The following is a 21,555-nucleotide window of genomic DNA, read 5'->3' as shown; positions in this document are numbered from 1 at the left end:
CTCCGGTGTCCTTGCACACTTTCTTTTGTGTGTGTGTGGGCGTGGGGACGCGAGTCAAGGTCCAGATCTGATCCTGCCTTTTCTGTCTTCCCCCCCAGAAATTCCCCCTCGCCCAGCTCCCTGGCCAGCAGCGACTCGGGGAACACGGACGAGATTCCAGACGACTTCGACAGAGAAGCAGACGTGGAGCCCATGGTCAGCTGATGAACGCCCAGAGCATTGGGGCGCAGGGCTTGCGGGGCTCGGTTTGGCGGGACGGGGAGAACCAGAAAACTTTGGGAGAGAACAAACAAACAAACAAAAACAAAAAAAACAAAACACACCTGGACAAAAGTTGAAACCTTTGCAGCACGGGGGCGGAATCCAGGACCTTCCAAGCGTCCTCCGCCGGCATTCCCGGAGGGCCTCGGCCTCCCGCGTCATCTCAGGATTGGTGCTGTGAAAACTTTCGTACTGTTCCCTCGGACGATGACAAATGTGACAAAAAAAAACCAACAACCCCAAAACAAACGAACACGAACTGCAGTTCTACCTGTGCCTTCACCCCAGGCTGTGGGCCCAACCAAGCTCCCATCTTCTTCGGACAGAAGGCAAGATCCTGGGACAAACACACACACACGCGCGCACACACACCCAAGAGACGTCCCTCTTTTGCTGCCCCGGGGTGGGGCAACCCAGGGACCCCGGGGAGGGAGGGAGGGCGAGGCCGGGGCAGGGCCAAAGGCCAAGAAGGGCCACAGGGTGAGGAGGCTGCAGTTTTTTTAAACTACTATGCAAAACGAAACAAACAGAAAAACTCGAAACGAACACACAAAAAAACAAAAACACAAAAAAAGCAAAGTGGCTTTGCTTGCCTTATTTCCGTTTGGGCCTGTGCTGCCTTTGGGTTCCTCTCTCCAGAGCCCATCAGCAGTTTGGTACCCTGACCCGGCCCGGTGGGGGGCTGGTTCGGTTGTTGCTTTCCGAAAGCTCAGCATGGCTGGAGGGCTCTGTTGTTGTTGTTGTTTGTTGTTTGTTGTTGTTTTCCCTTCCTGCTGCTTCTCCGGGTTGCCGGTGGTTTTCCCTGGGCTGGGCTGGGGGACTTCACAAGGTGAGGAAGGGAACCCATGGGGAGTGTGTGTGTGTGTGTGCGCGTGCGCAGGCCGGGCAGCCCCCAAATTGGGGGTCTGGCAGCTGCCTGCCCCCCCCGAGATGCCCTCCGTGTCTGTTTTCCGTTCCACTGAAGCTGAGTATTCCCTGGGGAGGAAGCGGGTTTGTCGGTGCCATTTAGGAGAGGTCGTTGCGTCACGCAAAAGACACAACTGGAAAGGGGAGCAGCGTTCCCCCCTTTACCCCCTTCTCTCACTGTCCCACGCAGCACTGTGTGTAACGGGCGGTTGGCTTTCGGTGTGAATGGTGGCAGGATGAGGGTCAGTTGGGGCGACCCCCCCCCCATCCACACCCCAGGCCAGCTGGCAGCCCTTCTCCAGCCCTGAGCCCGAGGGGAGGAGGGGGTCTGGTTTGTGTCCTGTGCAAACAGCCGCTGTGGGAGGGAGACAGACACACACACAGACACAGAGACACACAGACAGACACACACACACCCTTCAGTGATAGCCTGCTTAAGGGCACTTCCACACACCGCAACCCCAGTGAGTTCCTGAAATGTTTTAGGTGTGTTGGGGGGAACGACGCGTTGATTCTTCTTCCGAAGTGCTTTTTAAAACCCTTTGCTGTTTTTTTTTTCCTTAGCCAAAGTTGCATCCTTTTTCTTTCTTTCCCTCAAAGCCAAACCTCCTCGCTGCTATTACTATTTTTTTTCCTCCCCTCCATTTCCATTTCATTTTTTATTTTTTATTTTGCAAGGCTCGATGCTGTCCTCGGTACTTTCCTAAAAGCCTGCCCGCTTTTTGCGTTTTCACCGAGCCGGAGCGTCGATGGGGGGCCGCTTTAGCTGGCGGCTTGGGCGAAAGACGCCTCTCCCAGCCAGACGCCTCCTCGGCTTTTTCCCTGGAGCATCGGTCGGATTTCACAGTTGTTTTAGCTGCTCTTCCGTCCCCGCGAATACCCGATCCTTTGCAGACCCCCCCATGGTTTCCTTGTCGCTCAATCGTGCCTGTTAACTGTTTTACTTCTGAACGCACAAGCCTGGTTTGGTGTGTGTAAGCTTTTAAACGGATAGCCTGTGAATAAAGGGTCGGAGGAGGTGGGCATGGCCCTTGCTGGGTGGGCAGGGGGGTACCTAGGCAAGGAAAGGGCTGCCCCTTTGCACAGAGGACGCAAGGGCAGCTCAAATAGCTGGAACCAGGTAATGCCCCCGCGTCCCTACCCACAAAAAAAGGTTAAGGCAGCGGCTGCACAATCCAATCCCCACCCCGTTCTTTTTACCCACATGGGGTGGAGAATAGCGTGTCCAGCCTCCACCTTATCTCGTTTTGAACCCCTGGGCTCTCGTCACAAGAATTGTGGGGTTTTGTTTGTAGGTCTCAAAGCGAGATGTGGGGAAAAAAAATCGCCTAAGAATGAAGTTAGGACGATACGGGATCGTAACGATAAAAGTAATGATCACCAATATTATTATATGCAGGCTGTAATTCAGATTTTGTTGTTGTTTTCACTGCTTGGACACTGGGGAGGCTGTCCCAAGCGAGAAACTGAAGCAGGGGGTCTCCAAGGTTGGCAACTTTAAGACTGGTGGGTTTCCAACTCCCCGAATTCTCCAGCCAGCACTGGCTGGAGAATTCGGGGAGTTGGAAGTCCACCAGTCTTAAAAGGTGCCAACTTTGGAGACCTCTGTCATTAAAGGGTCAACAGAGTGGTAACTGCGGTCAGTTAATGCCCGTCACGGCTTCGCGTTGGCATCGACGATGCTGACAGCGGGCAGGCAGGAAGTGTGTCAAGGGTCTCCGCAGCGATTTGGGAAGAGGGGAAGAAATAATATTTACGTTGGGGGCTGCAGGGCCTACTTCCAATTCCTTCCTTTCTCTCTCCCCTTCCCGTAAGGCTGTAAATACTTTGTTTTTTATTCTTAAGGCCGTGTCCAAGCGACACTTTTTAAAAAGACTTTAACCGTTCGCGTTTTCTTGTGGGATTTTTAAAGACAGGTGGGAGGTGGGGAAGGGGGGGGCGGGGGCTAACAATTTCCCTTTGCTTGTTAGCGGGGCGATGGCGGTCTGTCCAATTCACGAAGCAAACTGGGTTTGTACGAAACGTGGGGAGAAGCCTTTTGCCTACTTCGTTGAATGCATGTTGTTTAAAAAGGAGAGGGGAAAAAAAAAAAAAGAATAATAAAACGTCCAAAGAAACCGTTATCTCGTTCCTAGGATTGTATAATTTAATTGTAGCTCAAGCCATGATGAGGACGCGAGTCCTCTTTCTGAAATTTTAAGCCTCCCAAGTCCTCCCTGTGAACATTCCCTATTCCTTAAAATCAGTATCACACCTTTTGTTTCTTGCACAAATGATTTGCCAAGCGGAGACGCCACCCTTCCCTCCTGGATCCAGTGGCCCAGGGGGAAATTACTCAAAAGCCCATCATTCAAGCCTCGCCATCCCTGGAGGTTGCATATAGTGGAAGGGTGCGGCTTGCGAATCTACTTTGGGCTGGAATAAGTCGAACTTATTGCAGAGCTGCTAAAAGACCAAAAACGGGTGTTTTTATCATTTTAAAACCGAGAGGGGCGGCCGGGATTTTCTAGCACGACACAGTGTGTAGCGTCCACGTTTTTTTTTTGAGGTTGCGTGCAAAGGCATGAAAAGGGGGCAGAGAAGGACGATTCAAGAGCAATAGTTTTTTTTGGCACCCCAAAACCTTATGTCCACTTTTTGCAAGGTCGCCCGAGTCTTTGATATTATAAAAGCCAACTGTTCAGAATGGAAATGTTTACCGGGTTGTACATACTGTGCTTTATATTCTGTATATCGGTTTGTTTTCAAGGGGGGCTTTGGGGATGAGGGGCGGGGGCTAACCAGATGTCATGTATTTGTGCACTTGCCAGGAGAAGCTTGCTCCAAAGGGGGCGTGGGGGGTGTCCACCTTAACATTGGAGCAGTTTGTGACTTCAGGACCCTTCTTGGGGCAAGGGTCTCTAACCTCGGCCACTTTTAAGACTTGGCTGGCTGAGGAACTCTGGGAGTTGAAGTCCACAAGTGGCCAAAGTTGGGGAGGCCTCTTCTACAGGATGGCTTCCACGGGCCCCCTGCCCCCTCGTGCCAAACCTTCCATGCGCACAGAGCCAACCTGGCCCCCTCCCTCCAAGGAAAGGTGTGTGGCTCACTCACTCCCTGTTCCACATTGGGGTGATTCTCTCCCCCCACCCCCACCATTCTTGGAGAAGGGGCTTCTGGGCTTGGATCTTCCTTCCCCGGATTCTCCGTTTAAAGAAGGGGGTGGGTTTCTCTCCCCCACACACCCCCGGCCTCCAGGTTTTCTTCTCTTTCATTATGACGATGCACCAAACGGGTTTTTCCTCTGTCAATCAGGGATGTTCTTGAAGCTTCTCCGTGGGGCTGGGGATACGGTGGTTTGTGTTTTTGGTTTCCGAGGAAGAAACCCCTGACAATAATAAATGCCAAAATTTCTGGTTACTAAAGTTTTCGTGTCGAGTCTCTTTTCTTCCCCACAGACCTCCCCACCTCCCCAGTGCGAATCCTCCTCCTCCTCCTCCCCTGGCGATCGGTGCCACTGGCCAGTCTTCCCCAACGGGCATTGCCCAATGCATGCCCCTTGCCCCCAGGGCAATGTTTGCACCAAGTGGCTCAGGAAGTCCATATTCCCCCCCTCCTCTCCCCCCACACCATTGCAAATCAGCGCAGAAGACACAACTTCCTTGTAGGGTAGGACACCCTGTGCCAAGCGGGCACCGGTTGGGTTTCACGCCAGCCTATCGTTGGCCTTTGACCGTGCCGAGGTAGGCTGGCATGAATGGGCATCAGTCGCCTTCCCCGCCCCCTCCAAATTGCAACTCCGTTCCCATCGTTAAGAGTGATGGGAGTTGGAGTCCTGCGCCTCCTCTTCCCTTTCTCCCTGCCCCCCGCACCTGCTCAATTACGCAACTTTTCGAGGGGGAGGAGCGCCAGCGCGGCCTCTGATTGGTGCTCCCCGGGGCGCCTTCGGATTGGCTCGCCTTGCTTCCCGCCCCTTTCCCCTGGAACGAGAGGGACTCGTCCATTCGCGGCGCCCGAGGGGTGTGTGTGTGTGTGTGTGTGTCAGGGATGCTCCTTGCCTGCCCCTGTTCCCTTTGGAAGACGCTTCCGAAAGTTTTATATAGGCGTCAATCTATAAAACGCGGCGTAATCGTGCCCTTTCCCGCGGAGGGAGCGACAAAGCAAGCCCCTCACCCCCCCAAAAAAACCGGCTCCACCCCTGTTCTCAGCAAAGGAATGGTTCGGCCCGACTGGTGGCACGCGCCGCCCGGCATCGCCGCCTTTCGCCCCTCTTCCCTCAGGATCGGGCGGGAGATAGGATGGCGTCGCGGCTGGCTCTGCTCCGCCGGCCGGGCTCCCTCCGCGGGCTGAGGTGAGTCTCTCTCTCTCTTTCTCTCTCTTTAGGGGTGGGGAGCCGTGGGGCGGAGGCGTCCCCTCAACCGGGGACTCCCACTCCCATCCTCCCCAGCCGGACCCCCTGGGGCGCTACGGGGGGCAGCCCCGCCGCCGGGGAGGATGGGGGGGGTGTCAGGCCCTTCTCGGGAGGGGAGGGAGGGTCCCTCCTGCGGGGGGCGCAAGGCCGTCACTGGGAACCCCCTCCCAACAAGGGGATGGGCTCCACCCCCGATTCCCGCCCCCCCCCGCTTTATTTTGGGAAATAATTCATAATTCATAATAACTTTAAGAAATGATTCCCCCATTTAGTGCTGGGGCTGTTATGATTATTCTAATGGTTATGCTCGCGCTACGTTCATTGTCATTGCTGAATTAATATTATCGACTTTAATAATAATATTAATATTATCATATTATTAATTAATTAATTAATATTATTATCATATTATAATATTATATATTACTATCATTAATAATAATAGCAGCAACAATAATAATGGTAATAGTAATAACAGTAAAGGTATAAAGATAATACAGACTGGTAATAATAAAGATAAATAATAATTATAATAGTAATAATACTAATACAAAGATACTAATAATAATGGCAACAGCCTATATCAACCATCAGTGCCAGTCAATGATATTTGTGATACGTTTTTTAAATGTTCAATTGAGTTTCATTAATATAATAATAATAATAATAATAATAATAATAATAATAATAATAATAATAATAATAATTTAATAGTAGTAATAATAAGCCTTTTCTTTCTTTCACCCTCTCTTTATTTGCTGTTTCCCTTATCTTCCTCCTAAGGGAACCTGGCAGGTGTGCCTTCTGGAAAAGTTTTCCCCCAGTGCCAAGTTCAGCTCCTTTAGGGGGGAAAAACACTAACCACTTTTTCCTTTTCCTTTTTTAAACTTTGCATTCCAGCCTGGAGCTTAAGAAAAAAGAGACAGGTTAGTCATGGTGATGAAATATTTTTGCTCTGTCGTAGGCTAGTGGAAAATTTTCTCTCTCTCTCTCTCTCTCTTTTTGCTTGGTGAGTAAGAATAGAATAGAATAGGGAATAAGAATAGGGTTGAATAGGATAGAATAAAAGAATAGAATAAGGAACAGAACAGAATAAGGAATAGAATAGAATAGAATTCTTTATTGGCCAAGTGTAATTGACACACAAGGAATTTGTCTTTGGTGCATATAGTCTCAGTGTACATAAGAAAAAATGAAATATATTCATCAAGAATCATAGATACAACACTTAGTGATAGTCATAGAATACCTATAAGGAATCAAATCATACTAGAAAACAGTAAAAGGAATATAAGTTGAGAAGATACAGATCTGACAGGGCTGGAAGATCAAACTGGCCTTCCGGTTTCCAACTGCAACGTAACTTCAATTTTAAAACAATTGCCTTTGCTGTCAATATTTTAGGACTATTTGCAGCGCAGGAAGAATTGGCCTCAGAGGTGACTTAAAACTTGACTTCAGAAGCCAAAAGGAAACTGCTAAAAACATCTGTGACAAGTTATGCAGGTAGTCTTCCACTTACGGCCATTTGTTTAGTGACCCAAGTTACAGCGTCACTTAGAAAAGAAGTGACTTGATGACCAGTTTTTGCCCTTAAGGACCCTCGCAGCGTCCCTGTGGTCACGAGATCGAAATCAGGACCCTTGTCAACTGGCTTGTACTTAGGACAGTTGCGCTGTTCTGGGATTATGTGATCCCCATTTGCAATCACTTTCAAGCAGTGTGAGAAGTCGCCTTTTTTAAACGATCCTTTGATTCACTTAACTGCAGTCATTCCCTTAACCGAGGCCCCAAAAAAGAAAAGATAGTACAATCAGGCATGTCTCTCCATCACCTTGCTTAGTGATAGGAACCCAATTGTGGTCACAGTCAAGGACTACCTGTAAATTCCTAAGTGATTTGGTTAAGGAAGGCCCAATCCGATGGAAAGCTTTGAATTTGGGGCCCAGAAAGTCCAGTCTCCTCCTCCCATTTCAGGTCTACCTCTGAATGTGTTCTCTTTATCTACAGGCACTTTCCTTTCTGGTCTTTGTCAGAATTAGTAGGGCTTTGGCCTTATCAGCAATGGTTGAGATAAAGCCAAGCTGAGAGCAAGGAAACTGAACAGCTGAACTTTTTTTGCTCAGATCTTTTGCTTTCAACTTGTGTCCCCAGCCTTCAAACTCAGGGTTATGCCTCCAAAGCCTGCTGAGGCAGAGAAGATCGAACTTGGCAGCAGCCCAGGTACGAAAGTCCAGCTCCTCAAGCATGCATTTTGCTGATCACCAATTCCTGCTTGGAATGTGGAAAGCAAGAAAGAGTTGGAGAGGAAAGGTTATAAAAGAAACAGCTGCCTTCTCAGAAAGTGGTATCGTGGAGTAAATACTCTCCATATTTCATAGCGTGTCTCTGCTTTTTAAAAAAATACACCCACTCGTGAGTATTAGGCTCGGATTGGGGAAACCGACTGCCTCACATCAAACTTACAAAAGGGATTTTCAGTAAATTACTGCTTTGTTCAGTCTCGAGTCCCTAGGGGAGAAACCACATTTTAAACTTTGGTGAACCACATTTTATTTACAACATTCAAACACTCCCGTTTCAGACGGAGAACAAGTTCCTGGCACAGCCTGTAAAATACCATAGCATGGCCTTGTTTTCAGACTGACAATGTAAGAAGCATGACACACAAGGAAAAAGAAATGGGGAGGGAAGAGGAATTGAGCAGTCATTGGGGGAAGAAATCGATAGGTGTGGTTATTTATAGCTTAGGAAGTCAATGAAGCCTCTCAACAGGAGCAAACAACTTATGTACTGCTACCTGCAAAGCTGCATCAATGCCTGCGAGGGAATCTTTATAGATTCTTCCTGTGCCTGCCTTGTTAAAAGACCTGTTTTGCAAAATATATAACCGAAAACAGCAGCATTTTGCCCTCCTTAAAACAAATAATGCAAGGTTCAAGTTTTAAATTTCCCTCTCGGTTTTTAGTCCTGGTTTAATGCTTACTTGGGCGTTTATTGCTGCACTTGTTCGCCTGCATTTCTTTCTTCCCTCTTTCTCCTAGAACTTCAAAGCAATATACGTGGCTTCCCCCATTCATTCGCCCTTCCTCTTTTTAACAGCGCAACCCTCTTTGGAACTGAAGAAAGAAAGCTTTAGTCAATCAGGCCTGCAGGTTTCTCAGGGATCCCTTGTGATTCTCACATAAAGCGAAATAATGTCTTGGGGTGTTTTTCCCCCTTCTTCCCCACCTCCCCACAGCCTGCGATGGCAGCACCGTGCCTCAGTCAAGGTGGTCAATGAACCCGTTTTGGCCTTCAAACCTGGGAGCCCTGAGCGAGCCGCCCTCCAGCAGGTAACAGAGACAAAGAGAGAGGAGAACCGGCAAGGTGTGAGCAGCGCAAGGATCAGAGAAAGAATTTGTTGTGATCTGGGGAACGGGGGAGATAGCTAACCTCTTTACAAAGTTGTTACCTTCTGTATAGGCTCTAAATGACTTGAAGGGCAAGACCGAAGAGATCCCGTGTGTCGTTGGGGGCGAGAAAGTGTGGACAGCCGACGTGAGGTATCAAGTGTCGGTGAGTTCCACCCGGAAGGGCCTGCTTCATTGGTACTCTGATATAACAGCTATGTTTGTGGCCTATCGGCCACCGGCCCCTTCAGCATCCAAATCAGACGAGGTGGGAATCGGGATCAGCATCAAGGCAACCTGAGAGAGGGAAGAGGCAATGGAGCTGTCAGAGAAAGAGACACAGCCTGGGTCGTCCGTCGGCCCTCAGGTGGAGAGTCCACAGCCCCCAGGTCTGGAGGTGGCTGATGAGGAAGAGGAGGAACAGCTGGGTACAGTGCCTGACACAAGGATGCGCAGAAGGCAGAGGAGAGGAGAGCAGTGGAAATCTATGGGCCGGTCCTTGGGACAGAAGAGCCACCACTGCTAGCAAAGCCCCAGCCTTGCTCTGGGGATAAAAGGCAGGGGGCGGAGATGAATAGATTGGGGTAGACAACTATTCATCTCCCTGCTGGTCCACCACTGATAGCCTGCACTTCCAAATCCTTTCTGGAAATGATCAGAATTCTTCTTGGAATTTGCAGTGCCTTCTGAGCGTGTGTGTGTGTGTGCATGGGGGTGGTGGAGTGAGCACACCTTCCAGGACTTCCTTTGCAAGTGTGGGAAGAGCGAAGGAAAGACTCCTGAGGCGTTGGGCCAGTTCAGGGGAAAAGGGAGCGAGCCTCCCTTTTCAAAGAACTTGGAGACCTCGTAGCCTGCAGTGAGAGAGTGTCCCCCGGTGCTTCTACTAAAGGGAACATTTCATTAGCTACAAAGGGCTTGTCATGTTTGGGAGCCAGGTCAGAACAAGCTGTGATACAATTCCCCCGCCTTTCCCCAAACTGCAGACTCTAGTTTTACTTGTCAAAAGAGCGTGGATTCATCCATGTTTGACCAAAGGCCTAAAAGTCTCTGGGGATAACCGTCAGTACTGGTCATAAGTATTTTACTCGCTGTATTTCTTTTGGGGAATCTCCCACGGTTGGAACGCTTACGTGAAAATAATCAGAGGCCTTTCTGTTTAAAACAAGAGCACAAGGGGGTTTTGGATTCCACTCGGAGGATCGCTGGTCAAAATTGTCAAATGTTTTTCTTCCTTCCTCTTTTTATTTTACAGCCCTTTAAACATTTACACCAAGTGGCCAAATACTGCTACGCTGATAAGGTGAGCAAAGCATCCTGTGGTGTGACTTTTTTTGGGGGTGGGGAGTGGGAATTTTTACAGGTGGGGATCATTGTGGATTGAGGCTGTACTTGTAAGCACGTTTTATAATTTGTAAGTTCCTGAGAGCCGTCTACAAAGGAGGGTGACCGTAGTTTGTCTGACTGACTCACTGTTCTGTCCCCTGACTCCAGGCGTTGAGCCTCACCGTTTCTGCCTTTGAGATGAATTTATTTTCTCTCTCCTGAGGCAGCAGAATTTAACCCGTCTTTGGGAAGTTTCCTACCAAATTACTCTTCCGTGCCAGCCATTAGGAGCTGTAACCACAACACAAGGAGTGCCCGGTGAAGGCAGGGTTATACAAAAAAAACCTCAAGCCTGTTGTGGCCGACAGCAGCCAGGGGAGCTGGAAGCAGATTCAGACAGGGAGGAGGCTGGGGAGGAGCCTGGGCCAGTCCTGGATTCCGGGGAAGGCTCTGACGAGGGCTCTGCATCGGAGGCAGAGAGAGGGCCAGGGCCGTTGAACAGTTATCAGCTGCCTACGGAGTCAGAGATCAGTGGGGAAGAAGAGCAGCTGGAGCCTGTTTCTGATGTGCACATGCGCAGAGCTGCCAGACGAAGGGAAGAGCTGAGGAACAAGGGCCAACTTGGGAGTAAAGCCACAGGTGGATGGTGAATGGCCCCTCTGATAGGGAATAAAAGAGGAGCGAAAGGGGAGTGGGGCTTTGCAGGAAACAGTTCACTCCTGCATGCTTGCCAAGTATTGCTGTGTCTGAAAGATACCGGCCTGGCCCCTCTCCAAGCCTGATAAAGGTTTGTAATTGGGAACTATTGTGAAAGATTGCTGGCCAGGACTTTGTTGGAGAGGAAATTCATTGTAAATCAAATAAAAAGGGTTTTATCGGGACGAGGACTCAGCTTTGTGCTGTTGGGGGAAGCCCAGGTCAGAACAAAACCTGATTACAGAAGTTTTTGGTCACCTCCGGCCATCCTTTGTAAATAATTGGGTTATTAGATAAAGAGGAAATGTTTTGCCCTTGATGGATGGGAGTCGTTAGGGATTAACCTGTTTTTAAAGCCAACCGAGATGCTGGCCACCCTGTGGCAGTGAGTCCCACAGTTCCCCTGGTGGTTCTAGCATTTAAAAAAAAAGATGTCTGTGTGTCTGTGAGTCTCCTGTGCTGCACTTCGTTCCACAAACTTCTGTCCTCAGTTCATAAATGCGGTGGAAGGCTTTGCAGGGAAGGACCCCGAAGGTTTCTTTGTGTTTTGCTGAAAGGAATCCCCTTAATTCTCCCGCCAACCCAGGACTTGTTGAATAAGGCCATTGTCTCTGCTTTGGGTGCCCGGAAGGAATGGGACCTCCGGCCCATCCAGGACCGGGCGGAGGTCTTCTTCAAGGCGGCCGACATCCTGAGCGGGCCCAGAAGGGCAGAGATCTTAGCCAAGACCATGGTGGGACAGGTAAGTAAGTGGGTGCATGGCTGGGTTGTGGGGGGCGGGGTGTCACAGGCCTTCTGAAGGGGGGAAACCAGCACAAATTAATGCACAAGTTAAGAAATATGTTGCAATTGTATTAGAAGCTTTCTTGGGTGGGATAAACAAATATTTCCCTCAACACTATTCAACTATTTACAAAGTGTACACTACTATTACTGTTAATCTTCTCATCACTCCTTATTGCTCCTCCCCTCCCACTTGGGACTGTATGACTGTAACTTGGTTGCTTGTATCCTTACGATTTATATGGACTGTTTCCTAGTATGATTTGATTGCACCCTATGACTATCGTTGTACATCATGATTCTTGATTCTTAATGTATCTTTTATGTATACTGAGAGTATTTACACCAAGACAAATTCATAATGTGTCCAATTACACTTGGCCAATAAAGAATTCTATTCTATTCTATTCTATTCTATTCTATTCTATTCTATTCTATTCTATTCTATTCTATTCTATTCTATTCTATTCTATTCTTATTGTTCCCTATGGCTATCATTAAGTGTTGTACCTAATTATTCTTGACTCTTGATGAATGTATCTTTTCTTTTATGTGTACTGAGAGCATTTGCACCAAGACAAATTCCTTGTGTGTCCAACCACACTTGGCCAATAAAGAATTCTACTTCTATTCTATTCTACTCTACTCTACTCTACTCTACTCTACTCTACTCTACTCTACTTGACTTAGCGGCTGTCGGTTGCTAACCCTGAGATGTTGCTCGCTTTGTCCAAAGTCTCTGCCCCCCACCCAAAAAAACCCCTCTACAGTCTTGCCTTGACATGCTTACACCCCCCCCCCTCTTTATCTCCAGGCTAAAACAGTCATCCAAGCAGAAATCGACGCGGCCGCAGAGCTGGCGGACTTTTTCCGCTTCAACGCTAAATACGCCCTGGAGTTGGAGGAGGAGCAGCCTATCAGCGCCCCGCCCAGCACCAACAGCCTGGTGTACCGGGGGCTGGAGGTAGGGTCAACGTCCAGTTCTGATTGGGCAGGGCCTGGGGGAAACTGAACCCCGTCTTTTGCCATCACCTGGTAAGTGTGTGTGTGTGTGTGGGTTGTGTGAGGTTGAGCTCCAGAGAATTAGAGTGTGTGTCTTCTCCACTGAGCTGCTGAGGGCTGTCCAGTCCCCTTGCCCCAGCAGGGGACTTTCCAGTGAGCAGGGAGAGGCACTTGCACCCTGCTCCTCCTTTTAAGCAGCCCCCGGGCCACTGTGCTTCTGTACAGATCCTAAAAATGGCTATTTAGGAATCACGCACATAGGGGATGTCGTTCTTGCTTCTCCCGATAGTGAGGAGAGAAACTGGAAGTTAAAGCAAGCATGAGGGACCCTCCCCATCTCCTTAACAGAGATCAAAACAGAAACGATCTCTTATTCCCTACCGTCCCCCACCCTTCCTGCTGCTTCCTCTCCGCACACCTTTTCTGGCACGAGGACTAAGAACCTCGAAACGGGGGAACAGCTACGTCCCTCAGACCCCCCAGGCCCCTTGTCGGTCCGAGGTTGGGGCTTGCGGGGGTGTGCGTGTGCGCGCCTCTTTATCCTGCACCCTTTCCTCTTCCGCCAGGGCTTTGTGGCTGCGATCTCCCCCTTCAACTTCACCGCCATCGGAGGGAACCTGGCGGGAGCCCCGGCGTTGATGGTGAGTTCCGCGGAGCCCTTCTTGCGCCTCCCAACCGCAGCCTTTCAAAATAGGCACACACACACACACACAGAGTCTCTTTTCTGCTTCTGGGGGCGCCCGCAAACAGAATATTCTCTGCTTCTGCCTCACCAGCTGGGGAAGCGCTTCTCGGGATCCCCCCCCCCCCAAAAAAATCCCTTGAGGACTAGGTCCTTCTTCGAGCTTGCACCCCGAAGAAGCTAAAGAGGGCTCTCTTTTTTTCCCCCCTCCCCTTCCCTCCCCTCCCCACTCCTCCTCTGCCAGGGCAACGTGGTCCTTTGGAAACCCAGCGACTCGGCCATGCTGTCCAGTTACGCCGTCTACCAGATCCTCCTCGAAGCCGGGCTGCCTCCCAGCGTCATCCAGTTTGTCCCAGCAGAGGGCACCACATTCGGGGACACCGTCACCGGCTCGGAGCACTTGGCTGGCATCAACTTCACCGGCAGCGTCCCGTAAGCGTGGGAAGGATGGCTCTGTGTGTGTGTGTGTGTGTGTGTGTCCCTGGGGGCCCCACTCCTCAATTTAAGGAAGCCCCATGTATCCTATCTTACAAATGCTGGGCCTTTTTAAAACATGTCACTTCCTGCCACTTGCAGCTTTCTTATCCCCCTCTCACCGGGATGGGAAGCGGGCGTCTTTATCCTCCTCACGAGGACTCCACCCATATCACTCAAAACAGCTAAAAACCCGGCCTAGAATGGAAAGCCGAGGTCCAGGCGCTCCGACTTCAACCCCCAAACACTTCTCAGTCCTCCCCCCGCCCCCAAAAAGGTCCAATCGAGCTAAGACACTCCACAGAACGAATGTTTGTATTTTGAGAAAGCTTCCTGGGTCAACGCAGATGGTTGGTGGTTGTTATGCCCCCCGTTTCAGAAGCCCCGCCAGGTCCCAGGGATTGCAATCCGAAAGGGAAAACGGTTCAGCTTTCTTGGCTCTTCTCTCCCCCTTCTCCCCTCCCCTTCTCTCCCCTTTCTCGATTTCAAGTGTGACCAACTTCTTGCTTTTCAAAACAATAAAAATGCTAATAGCTTCACCCCAGGAGTTCCACACTCTGCCTTTTAATTTATGAGCCTTCCCTCCTCGCCCGCCCCGCTTAAGGAGCAGGGAGCAACCGAGCATAGCTTTTTTCTCTTCTCTTCTCTTCGCATATGAGCGCCTGGCGGTTTTTTAATAGTCACACCGTCTTTGCGGAGAGCCAGAGATTTGCAAGCATTGGGGAAGAGGAAGGGGGGGGCGATTAGGCCCTTCTCGCTCCCCCACACTCCCAAAAGATAGTCTCTGCTGATAAATAACTAAAACAGCCGGCCTTCTCCTGGCAAAGAATTTTGTCTCAGGGTTATTGTGGGTTTTTTTTTTTAAAGTTTCAGGTTTCAGCACTTGGGGGGGTGCTTCATGTTAACCCCAGTCGGACCCCCAGCAGGGTGTGAGTTTGAAAAGGCCGGCCCCTGCCCTTGTGCGCATCCAGAACTTGTCTCTGGCTTAGTGCCGGTAGAAGAGAGAGGAAAAAGTGGAACCATTAGCTCTTTTCTGATCATCTGTTTTTCTTTTTTCTTTTTAGGACTTTTAAGCGCCTCTGGAAGCAGGTCTCTGAAAATCTCGACCGCTACCGCACTTTCCCTCGGCTGGCTGGGGGTAAGAACTGGGAATGTATTTGATTTTATTTCTCATCCACCCCGAGAAGGCAAAACCCCCCCAAAACCCAACAACCCCAGAAGAGCTCTTCATCGTGAATCCAAAGAACTTTGGGTAGCAATAGCAATGGCACTTGAGACTTATATACCGCTTTTGCAGTGTTTTTACAGCCCTCCCTAAGTGGTTTTACAGCGTCAGCCTCTTGCCCCCAGCCATCTGGGTCCTTGTTTTTTCCAACCTTGGAAGGATGGAAGGACGAGTCAACCTTGAGCTGGTCAACATCGAACTCCTGGCAGTGGGCAGAGTTAGCCTGCAGTGCTGTATTTTAACTAGAAGGAAGGGAAGGGAAGGAGGAAGGAAGGAAAATAGCAATAGCCCTTATATACCGCTTCACGGTGTTTTTACAGCCCTCCCTAAGAGGTTTTACAGAGTCAGCCTCTTGCCCCCCACAGTCTGGGTCCTCTTTTTACCCACCTCAGAGAGACCTTGAGCCAGTCAGGATCGAACTGCCAAATTGCAGGCACCCGGCAGTTCAGCAGAAGTAGCCCTGCAGTACTGCACTCTTAACCGCTTGCGCCACTGTAGCTCAGGTAGCTTCCTAATCCGCTGCACTGAGGGTCCCCTGCGTGTATCGCCAGCTGACTCTTTTAAAACCCAATAGCCAGCGGCACCCCGGATGCTTGGTGGCAAGCGGAAAGCCCCCCGATCTCTCTCCGCCAGCATTTGCCAATCTCGCAGGACCCGGCCAGGTACCCAACCTGTGCGGTTTCTCCAGGGTCCCCACTGTGTTAGTGGAGGAGGCGCTTCTCCTTCCCCACCCCTTCCCAGAAATTCCACACAGACTGGCGGGAGGTGGGGGGTGGGGGTGTTTCCTGGTTGTTGCAACACCTTTTTTTTAAGTAACTGGACTCTCCTCCATCCCAACTAACTTTGCCCAACGTCCCCCATCCTCAGAATGCGGAGGGAAGAATTTCCACTTCGTCCACGCCTCGGCTGACGTGCCCAGCGTGGTGAGCGGGACGGTCCGCTCGGCCTTTGAGTACGGCGGCCAGAAGTGCTCGGCCTGTTCCCGCCTCTACGTGCCGGACTCTCTGTGGCCTCGCGTCAAAGCCGGCCTGCTGGAGGAGCACCAGAAGATCAAAGTGGGAGATGTGAGTTGTGGCTTGGCTGCTTCCCCGGCTGCTTCTGAGCCCCCTAAAGTCGTTTCTCCATGGGGGGATTCCCCTCCACCCCTGTCCCCAGGCCCACATCCCATTTCAACAAGAGCTCTTGTGTCGGGGGGTGTGACTTAAGAATTAACTTTCCGGGCATGGCTATAGAAGGATGGTCTTTGATATGTGTTTAGTCCAGGGTCTTCAGACTTGGCAATTTGAAGACTTGTGGACTTCAATTCCCAGAATTTCCTGAGCTAACATGACCGGAAGAGGAATTCTGGGAGTTGGAGTCCACAAGTCTCAGAGCTGTCAAGTTTGAAGACCCCTGGTCTAGTCTAAGGCAGGGGTGTCAAACTCGATTTCGTTGAGGGGCGCATCAGGGTTGTGTTTGACCTCCGGGGGCCGTGTGGGTGTGGCCAGCCCAATGTCACCCGATGTCGGGCACCTGTGGCGGCCTGAGCACTCAGCCAGCCAAAATGGACTCCCGAGCTCCGTTTTCGGCTGCAGCAGCCTCCTGCGACCCTTTGCTGTGCCTCTTCCCTCCATTTTGGCTGGCAGAGCCACCGCGGGTCAGTCCGTTGTTTCCAGGGTGGCCCTGCCGGGCCAGATCTAAGCACCCCACGGGCCAGATGTGGCTGCGGGCCTTGAGTTTGACACCCCTGGTCTAAGAGATAGAAGGAAATATGGAAGGAAGGAGGGAGATGGAGGGAGGAGGGGGCGGGAAAAGTAAGCTCAGGGGTCCTTTTTATTTTTCGAAAAACCACGGGGGAGACTTTTGAAATTTGGGGGAAATTTCTAGAATCATTAGTTAACGGAGATCTTTAACAGGCTGAAAATCATGAGATCTTCCCACCTCCAGATCCAGCCTCTAGAGCCTGAACTCTAGATAATAGAGAGCCACGTTCAAATTTCTCCCCAACTCCTTATGTTTCCTTTGTTGGGCTTTCTCCACAGCCAGTTGAAGATTTCGGAACTTTCTTCTCCGCTGTGATTGATAGCAAGGTCAGATCTCATTCTTTCTTGGGAGTCTAAACCAGCTTTCATCCCCCACCCCAGGCAGAATGTTTTATGCTTTGACATTTGCACGGGCAAACAAAGCCCCTAGAATAAGTGTGTGTGTGTGTGTGTGTGTAACTTACACTCTTAGAGACAGTAGTTTCAATATTGAGAGAGCGCATCCTTCGTCATCATTTCACAAGCTCTTTTCAAGTCGAGAGGAACACGTCCTGGGCCGTTTGCCTCACGTGTTCGTGTTCTTGTTCTAAGATCTTTTTCTGCTTATTGTATTAGAACTTAGTTCTTTGCTACACGGATGTAACTGTACTTTTTTAAAAATTTTGCTGCTGTTTCTTTCAGGCGTTCATGCGCATCAAGAAGTGGCTCAAGCACGCCGAATCCTCGCCCAACCTGACCATCCTAGCCGGAGGCGGCTGCGACGATGCGGTGGGCTATTTTATCCAGCCGTGCATTGTGGAGACAAAGGACCCCAAGGATCCCATCATGCAAGAGGTGAGTCTTTGCGATGGGGGGGCGGGGGCACCAAGGGGTGATCCTCCTGCCTCGGGAGGATGCTGAATACCTCCCACGGTCTTTGCTTGTTCCCGGGGAGCGCCAGTCCTGAATTAAACGGTGTTTTTGCAACAATCAGAGGTGCTTTTAAACTCCTGCAGACAAATGCGTACCTTTCAAAGCATCTCTGGTTGTTGCAAAAACACCGTTTAATTCAGCCCTTGGCAGACCCTCTCCAGGGCTCCCAACAGGTGCTGGAAAATGTAGTTCAGGCGCCTCCACGGCGATACACAGTGGGCCCTCACTTTAGACATGATCATTTCCCTAGTGAAAGTGCCTCCCCCAAAGTTTGACAGAAACCTAGACGATGGTTTTCCCCTACGCACCGGCCTTCAATTTCAGTTCGTTTTCTTTCTTTTTCCACCCCGCCGCGCAGGAAATCTTTGGGCCGGTTCTGTCGGTGTACGTCTATCCAGAGAAGCAATACAAGGATATTCTCCACCTGATTGACAGCACGTCTCCGTACGGCCTCACGGGGGCGGTGTTTGCCCAGGATAAGTAAGCACTGGGGCGGGGTCATGGGGTGGGGAGGTCACCCTCTACTTGGATCGAATGTTACCGTCCCGGAGAATTGGGAAATAACGGTCAGTTTTAAGGAGGAGGCGGGCCCAGACCCAAATAGACTCTTAACCTTCTCCCAGCTCAGTTGCAGCGGTCCAGAACTTCCGCAATCTTCAATGTTGTCGTGGCCACAATATCCCAGCCTTAACGAAACCCCTTCGATCTGGAGTAGTATATCTGAAAGGGGAGGCGGTGGCTAAGACGCTGCGCTTGTCGATCAGAAAGGAAGGTCGGTAATTTCAGCGGTTCGAATCCCTGGCATAGCCGCGTCACGGAGTGAGCTCCCGTTCCTTGTCCCAGCTTCTGCCAACCGAGCAGTTCGAAATAATGTAAAAAATGCAAGTGGAAAAAAGAGGGACCCCTTTGGTGGGAAGGGAACAGCGATGTTCCGTGGGCCTTCGGTGTTTAGTCCTGCCGGCCACGGGACCACGGAGATGTCTTCGGACAGCGCTGGCTCTTCTTCGGCTTTGTGACGGAGATGAGCAGCGCCCGCTAGAGCCGGAAACGACTGAGCACGGATGTGCAAGGGAACCTTTTACCTTTTAGGCCCCGGTGAAGAGTCGGACCCCCAGCAGTGGCATATGAGCGCCACCTTTAGTATATCTTAGCACTCTGGGGAGGGGGCTAAAACCTTTCTGCCCCCTTGCTGTAAATTCTGACCTCTTTCCCCTCGCCTCCTCTTTGCTCAGGGCCGTGATTGATGAAGCCACCAAACTGCTAAGGAACGCGGCCGGGAATTTCTACATCAATGACAAATCCACCGGTGCGGTGGTGGCCCAGCAGCCGTTTGGGGGCTCTCGGTCCTCAGGTACATGGGGGGTCAGATTGGGGGTGGGGTGGGGCGTGCTTCTCACCTGGCCTGTTGTGAGAATATTTTGCACCGCTTTACGATTTGGCGCTGTTGTTGTCATCACCGTTATCATCCTGGTCATGGGTCTCCCCAGTCCTGCCAGCGGCTCCCAAGTACAGACAAAACGTTTATTAACCACTACACCTCGTTGTGGGTTGTTGGCACAAACAAGGGAGCCTCTGGCACGCTGTGGCCGCCTTCGCCCGTCACCCAGTTCTTGTGAGTTGCGAAACAAGCTCAGCAACCAGTTTCTCGCGACCACACGACGGCCCCAGGCAAGACGTGGGAAAGCGGGCCTGTGGTTTTCGTGGGACAATGTGAGGTCTAGCGACTTGGCACGTTCGGTTGCAGAGGATGCCAATGCATTCCTTTTTTCTTTTTTGGACGTAGGCACCAATGACAAGCCGGGCAGCGCTCACTACATCCTGCGGTGGACGTCTCCCCAGGCGGTGAAGGAGACCCACGAGCCCCTGGGAGACTGGAAGTACCCTTACATGCAGTGACGTGGCTTATGGGTCCTTGGAAGTCTTGGGCGGCGACCGTTGGTGCGATGGGCCGTGTTTCTCTCCAGCAGCCTTCCTCGCCCGCCTCTCCTAAGGCGCAAATTGCAAGGAGTGAATCGATTTCCTTCTCTCTCACTTGGACACCTTTGGAGAATTAACAAAATAATAATCCTACTAAAAAAAAATATCAAAATTTATTCCTCTGCTTCAGCACTGCCACATTTGTCGATTTCTCCAGCGAGGCTTTGCCTGCTGAACCCTCTTAAAATGTGCATTCTTCAACTTTTTGTATCTTGTTTCTGATAAAAAAAAATTTTTTTTGGCTGCCTCCCCTGGAGGGGAGAAGTAACTCGTGCCAAAGGCAGCCTGGTGAATCTCTTTCGTTCGAGAAACGGAGCCAGGGAGGAAGCAGATCCGGAGAAATTGCGAGCATCGATCAACACCGAAGAAGAGCCAAGCGCCCAGAAACTTCCTTCTCCTGCCTCCTAAGGAAGGTGGACTGGCATTTTTGCTGAAAAGTTTTTGCTTGCGTGCGTGGACAGTTCACCCTCCAGATGGGATGCTGTTCTTTTTAAAAGATCTATTTTTGTAAAAAAAAATGTGAACGCTCAAATCAGGGACAAGCAGTGCTTTAAAAAAAGTGGGGGGGACTTTTGCTAGCTTGCCAACTAAACTAATTCTCTGCAAAAAGCTCTAAAATCCAGGGATGGAAGAATAAAAATCGAACGTATGAAACCGACGGATTGAGGAAAGGCTGACGAACAGATAATTTGCAGTACCTTAAAGGGCATAAAAGCTTTATTAAAAAAAAAGATCTCCACGACGGTGTGTGTGCGCATCATGGCTACACAATTTGCTTTAACTCTGTATTGCTGACTAACATTTTTAGCCCTTGTAGTTTTGGAAAATGGATTTATATAACGAATCGCGTAAGCAGATGTAAACCAACTTGGTTCTACTCAATTAGTTCTGAAACTCCGATCTTACTCATCGCTTTTGTTCCTAGATAATTGTTTTGTTTCCTGGTCCAGGCTCACGTTGTCATGATTTCCTGCCAAGCTGAATTTCCATTTCCATTTATTTTTTTTTGTTTATGCACATAGCATTTTCCATCACTTAAAGCTTCTGTACGGACTGAAATGCTCCAAAATCTGCTCTTAATTTTTCTTGCGCAAAAAGGCTGCTTTCCTTGCTCGCTTTGCCTTTATTTAAGTCTGATTAACTCTCCGAAAACGGCAGCAGTTGATGATTGTTAACCACAAAAAGGTCTCAACACTGGATGTGCTTCCGAAACAGAAAGAAAAATACCCAACTAGGGTAGCTAAATAAATATCTCCCAATTTCATGATGGATCATCTTTTCCAGAGAAGGGGAAAAAACCCTCCAATATGGGAAGCTACCAAGTCTGAGGTCATTTCTTGAAGCTCTTTTGTTCCTTTAAAAAAAAAAAAATCCGTAATTCTTATTGTGTTGTAAGATAAAATAACGTACAAAATACGAAAGTAAGAAGGAAAGCAGTAGGGAGGAAGAGGGGGAAGAGAAGTGAGGAAGGATTAGAAAGAAAAGCTAATGACTTCTGACTCTGTTGCAGTAAAATAAGGCATTTAACAACAAATCACAACTTTTCGCGTTTTTTTTTTCATAATCCTATGAACTAGCCATTTCTATAAGGATCTATAAAACCCCAAATCAAAATTTAATTCTTTTCCACCCCAAGCACAAAGCTCCGAAATGGTCTCCGTGTGGGAACAGGAGCACTTATACCCTTTCCTTTAATCAAAATACGTCCATTTTGCCATTTCAGCCAACTCTCTTTCAACTTCGGCAACCATCCGTCCATGGTAGGAATCGAAGTGCTCTTCCATTTGGTG

General features: G+C 49.8%; 2 protein-coding genes and 1 long non-coding RNA gene across 6 annotated transcripts in view; all 3 read left to right on the top strand.

The window, feature by feature from the left end:
* Window positions 1–4,571, top strand: part of IFFO2 (intermediate filament family orphan 2) — a 31,441-nt gene extending 26,870 nt beyond the window's left edge. For all 4 annotated transcript variants that reach the window (XM_026721183.2, XM_026721182.2, XM_087914807.1 and 1 more), the window contains one exon: window positions 99–4,571. In XM_026721183.2, coding sequence (XP_026576968.1) covers window positions 99–204 — 106 coding nt within the window. In that variant the 3' untranslated portion in view covers window positions 205–4,571. The remainder of the gene's footprint in view (window positions 1–98) is intronic.
* An 843-nt stretch (window positions 4,572–5,414) lies between these two features.
* On the top strand, window positions 5,415–21,373 carry ALDH4A1 (aldehyde dehydrogenase 4 family member A1). Its single transcript, XM_087914803.1, has 15 exons — window positions 5,415–5,497; window positions 8,799–8,892; window positions 9,023–9,115; window positions 10,202–10,249; window positions 11,555–11,710; window positions 12,566–12,715; window positions 13,320–13,394; window positions 13,680–13,867; window positions 14,974–15,047; window positions 16,002–16,198; window positions 17,156–17,203; window positions 17,558–17,710; window positions 18,147–18,268; window positions 19,021–19,139; window positions 19,572–21,373. The coding sequence occupies exons 1-15, from the start codon at window positions 5,445–5,447 to the stop codon at window positions 19,682–19,684; spliced, it is 1,683 nt and encodes a 560-aa protein (XP_087770929.1). The 5' UTR covers window positions 5,415–5,444; the 3' UTR covers window positions 19,685–21,373.
* LOC148124489 (uncharacterized) lies at window positions 6,498–7,346 on the top strand. The gene is made up of 2 exons (XR_015739811.1): window positions 6,498–6,570; window positions 6,604–7,346. It is a non-coding gene; the product is annotated as an uncharacterized LOC148124489 (long non-coding RNA).
* Window positions 21,374–21,555: the final 182 nt, after the last annotated feature.

Source organism: Pseudonaja textilis, chromosome 18, assembly GCF_049901715.1.
Source record: "Pseudonaja textilis isolate UNSWEBS1 chromosome 18, rPseTex1.2, whole genome shotgun sequence".
NCBI lineage: Eukaryota > Metazoa > Chordata > Lepidosauria > Squamata > Elapidae > Pseudonaja > Pseudonaja textilis.
The sequence above is the reverse complement of the archived record's forward strand: the minus strand, read 5'-3'. Positions and strand labels throughout refer to the sequence as shown.